Genomic DNA, 14,422 nt, shown 5'->3' on the forward strand with positions numbered 1-14,422 from the left:
ACAAGGTCTCTGTTGCCGTGACTGGAGTGTAGTGGCATGATCACAGCTTACTGCAGCCTCGACCTCCCAGGCTCAGGCAGTCCTTCTGCCTCTGCCTTGCAGGTAGCTGGGACCACAGACTCACACCACTATGCCCAGCTAATTTTTTTTTTTTTTTTGAGATGGAGTCTCACTCTGTCGCCCAGTTAGAGTACAGTGGCACAATCTTGGCTCACTGCAAACTCCACCTCCTGGGTTCAAGTGATTCTCCTGCCTCAGCCTCCTGAATAGCTGGGATTACAGGCGCCCGACACCATGCCCAGCTAATTTTTGTATTTTTAGTAGAGACAGGATTTTGCCGTGTTGACCAGGTGGTCTTGAACTCCTGACCTCAGGTGATCCACTTACTTCAGCTTCCCAAAGTGCTAGGATTACAGGTGTGAGCCACTGCGCCTGGCCCCAGCTAATTTTTAAAAATTGTTTGTATAGATGAGCATCTCCTTATGTTGCCTCGGCTGTTCTCAAACTCCTGGGCTCAGCTGATCCTCCCACCGCGGCCTCCCACAGTGCTGGGGTTACAGGCATGAGCTGCCATCACACCTGGCTCAGCTGGCTGTTTTGACGTAACCACATCACTAGCTTCTTCCCATGTCCAGTGTGTGGTCAAATAGTGGAGGCCCTGGAGCTGCTTGCTCTTGGCGTTCTGGCTCCTCTTCTCTCGGTGCAGGGGGTGATGAGTTCCAGTCGGGGCTGGCCAGCAGAATTTTGCTATGAAGACCTTAGAATAATAGGCTTGCCTGGTGACTGGAGAGTATTGGCCACAAAATTTGAACAGTTGATTTTGTTAAATAAGGAATGTACTGCTTAGCAAGTATTTGCATGCCTGATTGAAAACTGCAGGCAGAAAGCAAGCTGGATGCACCAGCCTCACAGCTGGGAGGACCGTAGGCCCAGCCCGCTGCCCAGGGCAGGACTGCACGCCTCCTCACCAAGTGTTGGAGGAGTGCGCTCTAAGACATCTCATTTCTTCCTGCTCAGGCTGAGAGGCTTCGAAGAATGCTTGGAAAGGATGAGGATGAAAATGTGAAGAAACCAAAACATATATCAGCAGATGATCTGAATGATGGCTTCGTGCTAGATAAAGATGACAGGCGTTTGCTTTCCTACAAAGTAAGATATTTGCCTTCATTTTCTCTCTCTTTTTTCTAATTTAAAAACTTTTTTGGTATTCATTTTAGGAATTTATTACAGTTGGGAATTTTAAATCTTTTTAACCAGTTTCTCTAAAGTTCTTTATCTGGGTGTTCATGGTATATCAAGTATCAAAACTTTAGAGAGGAGACTTTAACAATAGTGTGTGCATTCGCTTGCTCATGCTCTGTCTCTGCCTCTGTCTCTCTCTCTCTCTCTCTCTCTCTCAAAGAAATACAGATAAAACTGATTACTTGGTTAACATCAACTACTTCTGTTAATAACGGCATGATTCTGTCTACATGACCTCAGCGTACTATCGAGGGAGCTAACTCAAGGCTAGAGTTGTGAGTTTTCTCTGAGTGATGTCATTGAGTTTCTGTGACTGGTGTAGTTTTTAATTCACGAGCTTTATAAGTTGATACCCTTTTCTCATTTTAAGAGTGTATCAATCAGGGTCCAGGGAAGCAAAATAGGCAGGACAGGTTTCAAGCAGAAGAGGTCCACACCGGAAAATGGATACTGATAAAAACACTAGGTTACCTGGAGGAGCAGAAGGTGCAGCCCTCCCAAACCAGTGGTGGGTGCTGTAGACACTCCCAGTGTTCAAGCCCACGGCCACTGAACACCTTCCAAATCCTGATCCCATGCCGCTCCCTAGCAGAACCTGAACCTGGCCCAGCATCCTGCAGCAGGGTTCACTGGGAGCTTGTAGCTCCTATGGCTCAAATAGCCTAGCAGCGGGTGGTGGGCAGGAGGCCTAATGCCAGTGGGCAAATGGAGCACACAGGTTTGTGTTCCTTGCAACCACATAGGAAGCACTGATGTGTGCTGCCTCTTGATGTGGCTGCGAGATGGTCCAGTGGTTATCTCAGCCTGTCCTGATGCCCTGTGGTTTCCACGCTCTTGATAGGATGGAAAGATGAATGTTGAGGAAGATGGCCAGGAAGAGCAAAGCAAGGAAGCCAGTGACCCTGAGAGCAACGAGGAAGAAGGTGACAGTTCAGGCAGGGAGGACACAGAGGAGAGTGATAGTCCAGATAGCCACTCGGACCTGGAATCCAACGTAGAGAGCGAGGAAGAAAATGAGAAACCAGCAAAAGAGCAGCGGCAGACTCCTGGGAGAGGGCCAACGAGCGGCAAGGGAAGAGCTGGAAAAGCTGCCGGAGACGAGCTGCCCTACACGTTCGCAGGTGGGCAAGTGCGTGGGTTTCCTCAGGTTCTCGGATAACCTTTATGACCTGGCCATAGCTGTGTGTGTTTGTCTCGCGCCCAGGAGGTGCATTTGTGGAGTGGGGACCAAGGATGCCCTTGGGAGTGCGTGGACACACCCCGTGTCTGCTGATCCAGGTCTTAGAGCGAGTGGTCATGTTAGTTTGTCACCGTGGTTCTGTGGGCCGGCCCCAGATGGGCCAGACGCATCTCTCTGTAGTGGTGCCTTCACCTCCCTCGTAGCATACGGTCAGCCTCTTGTGGCGGACCAGAGGGGCAGGGCTGGGGAGGTGGGTAAGCATCTGTGAGAAGGCTTCCATGTTCCCACCTGGGCCTCCTGCTTGGCCACGTAACATTTTAGATGGAATATACAGTGTTGTTTTGTCTAGTATCTGGAGAAAAACTGTCCAGGCCAGGAGCATGGCTGACGCCTGTGATCCCAACAGTTTGGGAGGCCAAGGTGGGTGGGTCACTTGAGCCTTGGAATTTGAGACCAGCCTGGGCAACATTGCAAAACCTCGTTTCTACCAAAAATATTAAAAATAAGCCTGGTGCAATGGCTTGTGCCTGTGTTCCCAGCTACTCAAGAGGCTGTGGTGGGAGAATCACTTGAGCCTGGGAGGCTGAGGTTGCAGTGAGCCGCGATCACACCACTGCACTCCAGCCTGGGTAACAGAGCAGGACCCTGTCTCAAAAAAAAAGAAAAAAATGGTCGGGTTCTAGTAAGCAATGCCGAATTGTCCTGTGCCTGCAGGATGCTTCCAGAGGAGAAGCTAGTGGTGAAGCTGGCCTCTGTGATGTGCCCTCTGGTGGCAAGAGTCTCATGAGCTGACACTGCTTGGCTCGTAGTGGCTCCTTCCAGGTCTTTCTGAAGTGGTCTGGGCACTAAACCCAGCGCCCTGCCACCGAGATGCTCTGAAACTGTGGGTGTTTTAGCAAATTCCTAATAGAGGAAAGGTGGGAGGGCATTTCCTTATTAGCGTGTTCCCAGGTGCGTGATCGCTCCTGACAGCCCAGGTCAGGATGGCTGATACCCCTCCAGATGTGCCAGAGCAAAAGCTGGTGGGTTTGTTGTGATTGTGAAGTAGAACAGTTATATGAAATTACCTCTATGTTAGCAGACATGTAAGTAATTCTCATTTTAAATGTTAAATGTGGGCCAGGTACGGTGGCTCATGCCTGTAATCCCAGCACTTTGGGAGGCCAAGGTAGGCAGATCACCTGAGGTCAGGAGCTCGAGACCAGCCTGGCCAACATGGTGAAGCCCTCTCTCTACTAAAAATACAAAAATTAGCCGGGCATGGTGGCAAGTGTCTGTAGTCCCAGCTACTCAGGAGGCTGGGGCAGGAGAATTGCTTGAACCCAGGAGGCAGAAGTTTCAGTGAGCTGAGATTGCACCACTGCACTCCAGCCTGGGCAACAGAGCGAGACTTCATCTCAAAAAAAAAAAAAAAGAAAAAAAAAAAAAAAAAAAATATATATATATATATATGTATATATAAATGTTAAATGTGCAGTATGTTTTGTGTTTTTGATAGCCCCTGAATCCTATGAGGAACTGAGATCTCTATTGTTAGGAAGATCGATGGAAGAGCAGCTTTTGGTGGTGGAGAGAATTCAGAAGTGCAACCACCCGAGTCTCGCAGAAGGAAACAAAGCAAAATTAGAAGTACGTGGATTGAGTGTGTGTGGAGTCCTGGGAGTGTCGGCACAGCCCCGTATATGAATGCCAGAATTGTGTGAAGTTGTGCAACGGCCACGTGTGCCTCAGGCCAGATGGGGCCAGCCCGTCACCTGGTTACCTATGATGATGGCTGGGAACACTTGGTATGGCACAGGCAGAGGCCTCCCTTGGCTTTGGCTCCTCTCTAAGCCTCGTGCCAGAGCCAGCCAGAGGCAGGCATGGGGACCTTCACCTTCATGTTACAGGGGAGGACACTAAGGTTCACATAGCCACAAGTAGCAGAGCCAGACTGCTGTCAGGTGGCTGTGATTGTGCCTTTTCCTCTCAGTGAGAGCTGAATGTTCGTGAGGAGGGCGCCGTGCTGTGTGTGCTCCTCATGTTGCTTTCCTAGTGATGTGTTGTCTGCTGTTCTACAGAAGGATGCACCTGACCCTTAGCTTTCCCCCCTCTACACTTTCTAGTGCTTAGCAAGTTCTAGCAGTGTCTTTGCTTGCATGTTAGAAGGCTGCTCATGTCTGTATCCCTGGGCTCCCCTGCCCCACCTGGTTGTCACCAGAATGCAGGTGATCTGGAAGCTGTGTGCCTGTGGCTTTGTTCTTGGTGCTGAGCACTGAGCTTTATTTCCCAATTCATGTTCCTGCAGAAACTGTTTGGCTTTCTTTTGGAGTACGTTGGCGATTTAGCTACAGATGACCCACCAGACCTCAGAGTAATTGATAAATTGGTTGTGTAAGTAAAAAACGTGTGTTATCTGGGATGTGGGGCTGAGCAGAACAGTTTTTCTCCCATTTAGAGTCATAAAAACACATTCCAGAGTTACTAAGGTAGGTGGCATGGTGGCGTCGGCATGCCAGGTAGGCGGGTGGTCACCCAGGGTTTGTGAGTCTCACAGCACAAGCCTGCTTCTCACACATGCCGCTCCAGCCACCGTAGAGCTGGGACTGACTTTTAACCACAAACAAGTTGATTTTGAAACAAGTGAACCCCTTTAGATTTGTGGCTGGGATGGGGTGTCTCATTGTAAGTTTCAAGCTCTGGGTGATTGAGAGAGATTTGGAAAGCATGGTAGACACCCCGCCCCTCAGCCCTCAGTGAAACCCAGTGGGGTGGTTCTGCATGCCAGGGGGTGTGTCCCTCTTGTCTGCATGGGGCCTTCCAGGGCGAGTTCCCGCCCTCGCTGCACTCTAAGTCTGTGTGACCCACTCGGTGGCTCCTGGCCCCTGGGGCCGGTGGCCGGAAGAATGCCAGAGGGGCAGAGTTACAGTTGAGAGGTGTGTGTTGGTGTCGTATCCGTGAGAGCACACACCAGCTTCCTGCCCTGTGCCGCACAGAGCTCTCCACGTCATCTGCGTACATGGAGACACTATCAAAGAAGTACCTGTCGTGAGGAAGAAATGAGTTAATATGGGAAGTGCCTTGGAGCTGTCCACTGCAGCTGCCACACAGAGCAGTGCCCCCAACAACGGTTACCACAGATCAAGCTGTTTCTCCCACCACCTCCAGTCCATAATGTTATGGCCGAGTTTTTAGGAAATAGCAGAAGTGAGTGTAGACTGTTAAGAATGCTGTTTGAAAAAGCAGATTCATCCAGTTCTTACTTGCTCAGTCAACAGGTGATTTCATAGGAAAATGGCTTACAGGGTTTTTGTTTCTTATCTAAAGTCATTCTCTCCTGACTTACATTTCTGCTGAACAGGCACTTATATAATCTTTGCCAGATGTTTCCTGAATCTGCAAGTGACGCTGTCAAATTTGTTCTCCGAGATGCCATGCATGAGATGGAAGAAATGATTGAGACCAAAGGCCGGGCAACATTGCCAGGGTTGGACGTGGTAAGCAGAGTTCAGTTTAGGCACTGCCCCTGCCATGGAGGTTCTGATGGTATCACAGAAGGCCGATGATGGGTACGATGTTCTTGGCTGTGCCCTGTGCCTCCAGGGTGATCTGGAGTGAGAGCTGCAGGGCAGCGAGGGTGATCTGGAGTGAGCTGCACGGCAGCGAGCCTGGGAGGGGAGGGCGCTCCTCCACTAGCCACGGACTAACGTGTGGGTCGTACAAGGAGATTCTGGTTTGATTCCACGTGAATGGTGCCGGATTTGGTCCAGTGACAGAAACGTTGGAAGGCAAATAGAACCACAATATTTTCCATAAGGGCCCAAGCCTATGGACTGGTTTTAATTGGTCTTGGTTTCTGTGTTATTCAGAGGTTGGGAGACATTTGAACACTAAGATTTTTAACAATTTTATAACAGCCTCATGCTGTATTTTCAGCTTTAGTAACTTTAAGGAAATACTTGCTGAGATATGCTCTTTATTGCCTGGTGTTTGTGTTGAAATGGATTCACAATAGTTAGCAGAAGCTTAAAACTGTAGGTAGGACTTAGGTTAATGATTTTAATCAACTCCCCAAAACGGGATCTGAGCCCGTGTCTGTAACCATTGCTGACTGCCTCAGCGAAGCCTTCACGGGCCCCAGCACAGTGTCCTCACTGTATGTTTAGCTGTTTGACTCACGGTGGTTGGATGCCTGTTCTGTGACACTGAGGCCAGAACCCTGGGCCAAGGAGATGCACCCTCTCCTCCCCAGAGCCTGTTCTTGGCTCCAGAGTGTTTGTGGGGAGGGCATATGGATGGACTTCATTTACCTTCTTTAACCTGTATGGTAACACTTTCTTTCCAGCTCATTTATTTGAAAATCACTAGGTTGCTGTTTCCAACTTCCGACTTCTGGCACCCGGTGGTGACCCCTGCCCTCGTGTGCCTGAGTCAGCTGCTCACCAAGGTGCGTCCTCTCCACACACGGCAGGGGCCGGCCTGCTGCACCACGGGTGGCCAGAGCCACAGCCCCTCGGGGCCTTGTGGAACATAAGCGTGGCTGTTTAAGGGCCGCAGAGACTGAGCACTGGGGTTAGGCATAAGAGGGCCCACCTAGGCCGGGCACGGTGGCTCAAGCCTGTAATCCCAGCACTTTGGGAGGCCGAGACAGGCGGATCACGAGGTCAGGAGATCGAGACCATCCTAACATGGTGAAACTCCGTCTCTACTAAAAATACAAACAGTTAGCCGGGTGTGGTGGCAGGTGCCTGTATTCCCAGCTACTCGGGAGGCTGAGGCAGGAGAATGGCGTAAACCCTGCAGGCAGAGCTTGCAGTGAGCTGAGATCCGGCCACTGCACTCCAGCCTGGGCGGCAGAGCGAGACTCCGCCTCAAAAACAAAAAAAAGGAGGGCCCATCTAAAAGAGCCCTAGCTCGAGCAGCCCAGGATGTGGGTGGGAGGGGGAGAGCCTGGTTTGGCACCTCAAGGTTACAGATGGTGGGACCTCAGAAAACAACCTTTCGAGTTAGTGGTGAAGTTATCCAGTGTGAAGATAAGGACTTTTATTCCCTTTTTGGCTTAAAAAGTTCAAGCTGTTCCTTTTTCTTTATTAGGCATGTGATTGGTACATGCTTACTGCAGTAATCGTACGCTCTGTATGGGTGGAAGGAACTTTATAAATAGTACAGCTCTGCCTGGGCACAGTGGCTCATGCCTATAATCCCACCACTTTGGGAGGCCGAGGCGGGCGGATTGCCTGAGGTCAGGAGTTCAAGACCAGCCTGGCCAACATGGTGAAACCCCGTCTCTACTAAAAATACAAAAATTAGCTGGGTTTGGTGCCACATGCCTGTAATCCCAGCTACTCCAGAGACTGAGGCAGGAGAATCACTGGAACCTGGGAGGTGGAGGTTGCAGTGAGCCGTGATTGTGCCATTGCACTCCAGCCTGGGCAACAGGAGTGAAACTCTGTCTCAGGGGAAAAAGAATCACTAAAGCTCTTTATGTTTTTGTCATCTCACTTGATCCTCTCAACACTGCCATAAGGTGCGGGGGTTCCCTCTGTACCCGTGAAGCTCAGTGGGGTGTGTGGTTCAGGGAAGCCCGGTGGTTGACCTAGCATGGCATGACATCGTCCCAGGACAGTAACCCCCCAAATATTCTTTTCCAGTGCCCCGTCCTGTCCCTCCAGGACGTGGTGAAGGGCCTGTTCGTGTGCTGCCTGTTCCTGGAGTATGTGGCTTTGTCCCAGAGGTTCATACCTGAGCTTATTAATTTTCTTCTTGGGATTCTTTACATAGCAACTCCAAACAAAGCAAGCCAAGGTGAGTTGATTTGAAGAAGCTTCCTACCAATATTTTATACTTCAGAGTGTTTTAAAGTAGTTCATACTCATTGTAGAAGGTTTAGAATATGGAAAAGTAGAGGAAACATACAAACCTGCCACCCGCCGTCCCGAGTAGCACCCTCTTTCCCTCTGTGTGAGCGTGCACATGCCACGTGGGGAAAAGCAGCGCCACCGGTGACCTGTGCTGTCCAGCGTGGTCACCGTTGGCCAGAGCCTGAACTGAGACATGCCCCACGTGTGACACATGCCCAGGTGGCGAAGACAGTGCCAGAAATACTAAAATATCTTAATTTTTTGTATTATGTGTTAAAATCACAATATTTTGGTATTTGGGGTTAGATAAGATCTATTGTTAAAATCAATTTTACCTTTTTACTTTTTCTCACATGACAACAAGGCAGTGTGAAAGTTCTCGTGTGGCTCACACAGGCATCGCTGCTGTGTTGCTTCTGTAACGCTCTGAACTCGGGAGGGAGGGTGACAAGAGCAGCGCTGGGATGAGGAGCAGTCTGCCCACTGCCTGCCCTCCTGGGCCCTCACCCCAGCCCCTGTGCTCCTCCCCCTTCCCCTGATGCCAGCTCTGCTCCTGGATGCTTCCTCAGCACTTGCTGCTTCCCTTTGTGGGGGCGAAGAGCTGTGCAGCCTCTGTCCTGAACCCTTCCGTGTCTGTGGATGCCTCTCCCAGCCTGACCAGAGGTTGGACCTCAAGGCTAAGACCCCCGCCCTCTATTTCCAGTTCACTGTGCAGTGCCAAGCGCCTGCATGTCGAGGGGACTGACCTGAGGAGCAGGTGCTCTGGCGTCATTCACACTGCCAGCAGAGTCCCTTCCGAGAGGGATCTGGCCATTCCTCCGGTTCAGTGCTCCCATTCTGCCACCCCCTGGCTCCCGAGGCTCCTGTCTGTCAGGCTTGGTGCTGGGCGCCAGAGAGGCGCGGCCACCCACATGCTCCCTGCCTCAGGGAGAGCCACCTGCAGATTGCTGCAGTCCCGCGTGTGAAGGGCTGTGACGGAACAGGCTGGGCACGGGTGGAGTCAAGGAGGGGGCGTGCATCTCGGCTTTGGGGGAGTGTGGGACGGGGCTTGACCCACCACCTTCCCCTCTCTCTTGGCCTGGCACCTCCGCCCCGCTGTGCCTGTCTCCATCCCTCCCCCTGCAGCCACGCCCTCAGCCTGGATTGCCCTTCTCTGTGGATTGACTCCTGCGTGTCCTACAGGCCTTTGCTGACATCTGCCCCCTCAGGCCTCTCCCGCCCTGCACCATCACCCCTGACTGACCCTGCTGTCTGCCCCCTGCCCCTCTGCTTTCCTTTCTCGTGTTCTGTCTGGTCCATTTGCTCCTCGGGGTGCTGTTCGCTGCCTGTCTCCCGACAGGGGCAGGGACTTCAGTCTGTTCCTGGATGTGGCCTGAGCTCCTCATCAGCCCCATGTGGTGCCTAGTAGGTCCCAGGACGTCTGTTGCAAGCAGGCCTCCCAGGCAGGATCAGGCACTTGGCTCTCACCGCACTCTCTGCCAGAGCTTTCCCCCTTCCCCTGAGGTGTCCCTGCCCACACTGAAACCCTCAGTGTCTGGCACAACCCAGAAACATAAAAATCAGTGTGTGTCTGTTAAGAGAGTGAACTTCCACAGGCTTGGTGCTGCAGAGCCTGCTGGGAGCCCAGTAACATTCAGGCCATCTCTGTCCTGTCGCACTTGGAATTCAGGTTCCACTCTGGTGCACCCTTTCAGAGCACTTGGGAAGAACTCGGAACTGCTTGTGGTGTCTGATAGAGAGGATGTGGCCACGTGGCAGCAGAGCAGCCTCTCCCTCCGCTGGGCGAGTGGACTGAGGGCCCCGACTTCAACAGAGGCCAATCACATCCGGTATGTGAGGGGACCCCACTTTGGGGCCTGTGCCCTACGCGTCCCCAGAGGCAGGAGGAGCCACTCATGCTTTCTGATGGGCTGTTAGCGAACTTGCTGCCTGGCTGTTTGGCTTGATGGAGGGTGAAAGCCTTTCTGAGGCATGGTGTCCCTTTTTTTTTCATTTTCAAAATACATTTGTTTGATTTCACAAATCATAATTTGGAGCCAAAAATGGAGCCACCCCATCCCAGCTGGCGCTGCGTTTCCCACAGCCTTCCCTCCTGCATTAGGCCTGACACTGAGCCTACCCTGCCCATGGGTGTATGGGCCCAACCCTGGCCAGCTAAGGTGACCACATTGAATTTTTCAGCCTAGTGGAAGTGGGGAAGTTCATTTTTGCCATGTTACTGGTTTTGTCAGTGACAAATAGAACAAGTTGGACTTCTTGCCTCCTGCCCTCACAGGCTGTCCTGCCTGGCTGTGGGCCTGGCCCTGCTGAAGCACTGTGTGCCCATGTACGGGTCCCTGCCATCCTTCCACGCCATCATGGGGCCTCTCCGAGCCCTCCTCACAGATCACCTGGCAGACTGCAGCCACCCCCAGGAGCTCCAGGTGAGGCTTCCTGGCCACTCGGGTGCTTTACCTGGGCTCAGACATGTCCCTGAGCTGGGGCCGAGCTGGGGCCAAGCTGGTGGCATTTGGTCATTTGAGGCTGCAGCTCTAAGTCAACACCATCTGCAAAATCACAAACATGAAAGGAAAGTGAAATCCTAAAACTGGGCAATCACAGTGAGCAGTGCTGGGCTGGAGTAAAGCAGATACTGCATCTCAGGCGGTAGCTGGGAACTGTCGCCTTGTGTGCCACCTCCAAGAGGCCGCACAGAGGGTGCACCAACGCCCAGGGGTCAGCCCTTGCTAGTCGTGTCTCTTATACACATCTAGATGTGTATAAGAGACAGGCCCTTGCTAGTCGTGGACAGTTAGCTCTGAACCGCGCCCTGCAGTCCTGATGGGTTTTCCAAGGGTAGTCTTACCATCCTGCACAGGGTGACAGGAAGCCCCAATGGACAGTCTCAGGTGGACCCAAGAATGAGTCTTCGATGCCGGCCACATCCTGTCCTCTATGGGCTGCTCGAAATTCACTTACAGCCTATCCACCCCCCTCCCTTTCACCCTGACCCTGACAGGCTGTACCCTGCATCCACTTCCTGCTTGACATGGCTGTGGCTTGTGCCTTTCATCCTGCCCCAGCCCCGCCCCTCAGCCCGCACCAGCGCAGGATGCTGCTAGAGCCGAAGGCATCAATGCCATGTCCACAGCTGCCCCCACAGGGGTGCCCCGCACCACTAGCACAGCCCTGGCAGCCTTGCCTCGTGCCCTTCCCTCATGCGCTCCGGCCTCCTCGCAGGCCTGGCTCCGTCTCGGGAGTTGTTCTCTGTACCTGGAACTCCTCACAGCCGTGCTGCTCGCACCCATGCCCTTGGGAAGCCAGGCCTTCGCTGGCCCACGCTGTGCCATGCTCCCTGTGTCTTGTCTGCGGTGCGGACCCCCAGGCACGTGACACCGTCCTTGTCTCTGCCCCACTAGGATGAGAGTTCCATGAGGACAGCAACTCGGCCCGTCCTTGGCCAGGTCCCTGGAGCATAGAGCACACAAGCCAGCCATCACAGACTCCCATCGCCTAGTCAAAGGCTGATGAGGAGGAGACATTAGCTCTGCCCCTTATCCTGTACCCACTTTCTGCTGATGTGGCCGTGGGTTGTGCCTTTCATTTAAAAAACTTTGGGTTGGCTGGCTGAGGGGCACAACAGGCCTGGTCTTTGTAGACTGAGCCAGTCAGGCCCTTGAGTTTAGCCTCCATGGAGATGTGGCATTCAGGCACTCGAAGGTTACATCCAGATGGGCCCAGGAGTGGCTGTGTCTGTGGGTGCAGGCAGCCAGGGTTCCACGACACACCTGTGCAAGAGAAAGCGGGTAGGACCAACGTCAGTGAACTGGCTTTCGGGAGATTGCTCAGAAGCCACCAGCCAACTCGTCTGGAAGCCAAGGTCTTGGCGAAAGTGAGCCTTAACCATCTGTTGGTTCTGTTGGCTTGAAAATAAGGTCAAACTGCCAAGACTAGTAGAAACCCTGCCCCACCTGGCACCAAGCGTCAGTCTGCACACCTGGGTTCTAGCATGCACGCGGCCCCCCATGGCAGAAGGGGGTTCTCCTGTGAGCCTTCTCACGAAGCAGGTGGCTCATGGCCTTTCGTGCCAGGTTTGTCTGGGAAAGGGGTTCTGTGGACGTTTCTGGCCATGAGGAGCACAGACTATCATGACCTCCAAGTCCCCTCCTTTCAGAGTGCTCTCCGGGGCCAGCACACGGGCCCCTCCCTCTTCAGCAAGACAGTGGCTTTACTTTGTTTTGGCTGTGCCAGACCTTGAGCAGCCATAGCCTTGGCTTCCCCTCCACCAGTGGGCACACAGCAAGGGCACTGTCCTGCTGCGGGGAGCTCGCAGTACTGTCCTCAGCTGCCTGGACACCGCAGCACATGTGCGTGGAGCGCAGGTCGCAGCAGGCGAGTCATCGCAGCGTCGGGGATTGCGTGTTTTTCAGGAGCTGTGTCAGAGCACACTGACCGAAATGGAAAGCCAGAAGCAGCTCTGCCGGCCGCTGACCTGTGAGAAGAGCAAGCCTGTCCCACTGAAGCTGTTCACGCCCCGGCTGGTCAAAGTGTGGGTGTTGGCAGCATCTCCCTAGGGGGCCGGGACTGGGGGCTCAGTGGGAGGTGACGGGGGGTGTCTGCCAGTTCTGCAGTTGAACAGATGACTACGGAGCGAAGCCACACTCCCGAGCAGGCTCTGGCCGAGAGGTGGGGACAGATTCTTGCTTCCTTAACAGTGGCTTTTTGATTGTAGCCTCGAGTTTGGAAGAAAACAAGGCAGTAGTAAGGAGGAACAGGAAAGGAAGAGGCTGATCCACAAACACAAGCGTGAATTTAAAGGGGCTGTTCGAGAAATCCGCAAGGACAATCAGTTCTTGGCGAGGATGCAACTCTCAGAAATAATGGAACGGTGAGGGGGACGTGTGTGTGCGACATGATTGTGATGTGACTCAGCTTTGGTGCTGTGTGGCCCTGGACAGAGCACCGGGCACCTGGCCTCCCACAGCCTTGGCTCTGGCTAGGGGCTGGAGTCAGGCAGGTTCGCTTCCCCTCTGTTTGAGCTGAGCGTGGCCACGGTGGCTAATGTTCTGACGTGGGAGAGAGAGGGCAAGACGCTCTCCAAGAACTAATCCAAAAATGGGCATTTGCCTTTTGTTTCTTTCAGGGATGCAGAAAGAAAACGGAAAGTAAAGCAGCTTTTTAACAGCCTGGCTACACAAGAAGGCGAATGGAAGGCTCTGAAGAGGAAAAAGTTCAAAAAATAAATTACGTTTTATAAATTAGGCAAGGAAATACTGGACATTACCTCACATCTGCAATTCCAACCCTCTGGGAGGCCAAGGCAGAAGGATTGCTTCAGCTCAGGAGTTCAAGACCAGCCAGGGGGAGGACCCTGTCTCTACAAAAAAAAATTTTTTAATTAGCCAAGTGTGGTGGCACGTACCTGTAGTTCCAGGTACTCGGGAGGCTGAAGCAGGACTGCTTGAGCTGAGTCCAAGGTTACAGTGAGTCGTGATCGAGCTACTGTACTCCAGCCTTGGCAACTGTGCAAGACCCTGTCGCTTAAAAAAAAAAAAATAGATCTTTTTTTTTTTTTTTTTTTTTTTGAGACAGGAGTTTTGCTCTTGTTGCCCAGGCTGGAGTGCAGTGGCGCAACCTCCACCTTCTAGGTTCCAGCGATTCTCCGGCTCCAGCCTCCCCAGTAGCTGGGATTACAGGCATGTGCCACCACGCCCAGCTAATTTTGTATTTTTAGTAGAGATGGGGTTTCTCCATGTTGGTCAGGCTGGTCTCAAACTCCCAACCTCAGGTGATCCACCCACCTTGGCCCCCCAAAATCCTGTGATTACAGGTGTGAGCCACAGCACCCAGCCAAAAAAGTAATTTTTGTTAAAGTAGTAATGCTGTAATGTTGGTGTGATTCCAACCTCCAGCCACCCCCCTACCCCCCCCAGTTTTGTTCCTGTTAAAACACCTCCTGATGAAATAAAATGAAATCTGAAATGCACCTCTGGGATCGGGAATGGTCTGCGTGGTGTCAGCTGCGACTGGTTCACTGCACCTGGACAAGCCTCAGTTCGTGCTGCCAGGGTTGGCACTGGGGATTCTGGCCAGTGTAATTCCTGTCAACCACGGACATTTGCCTTCATGTGTAGAATTTACACTGTTGTTATGCAAATTATATTTTCTATTATAAATGAAA

General features: G+C 52.5%; 1 protein-coding gene across 1 annotated transcript in view; it reads left to right on the plus strand.

The window, feature by feature from the left end:
- Positions 1-14,422, plus strand: part of NOP14 (NOP14 nucleolar protein) — a 29,501-nt gene extending 15,079 nt beyond the window's left edge. The window contains 12 exon segments of the mRNA XM_011970827.1: positions 880-1,149; positions 2,084-2,363; positions 3,921-4,051; positions 4,710-4,795; positions 5,763-5,898; positions 6,747-6,848; positions 8,053-8,206; positions 9,932-10,091; positions 10,538-10,685; positions 12,672-12,790; positions 12,974-13,129; positions 13,385-14,422. Of these exon segments, the coding sequence (XP_011826217.1) occupies positions 880-1,149; positions 2,084-2,363; positions 3,921-4,051; positions 4,710-4,795; positions 5,763-5,898; positions 6,747-6,848; positions 8,053-8,206; positions 9,932-10,091; positions 10,538-10,685; positions 12,672-12,790; positions 12,974-13,129; positions 13,385-13,484 (1,842 nt within the window). The 3' untranslated portion in view covers positions 13,485-14,422.

Source organism: Mandrillus leucophaeus, unplaced genomic scaffold (genome assembly GCF_000951045.1).
Source record: "Mandrillus leucophaeus isolate KB7577 unplaced genomic scaffold, Mleu.le_1.0 Scaffold98, whole genome shotgun sequence".
NCBI lineage: Eukaryota > Metazoa > Chordata > Mammalia > Primates > Cercopithecidae > Mandrillus > Mandrillus leucophaeus.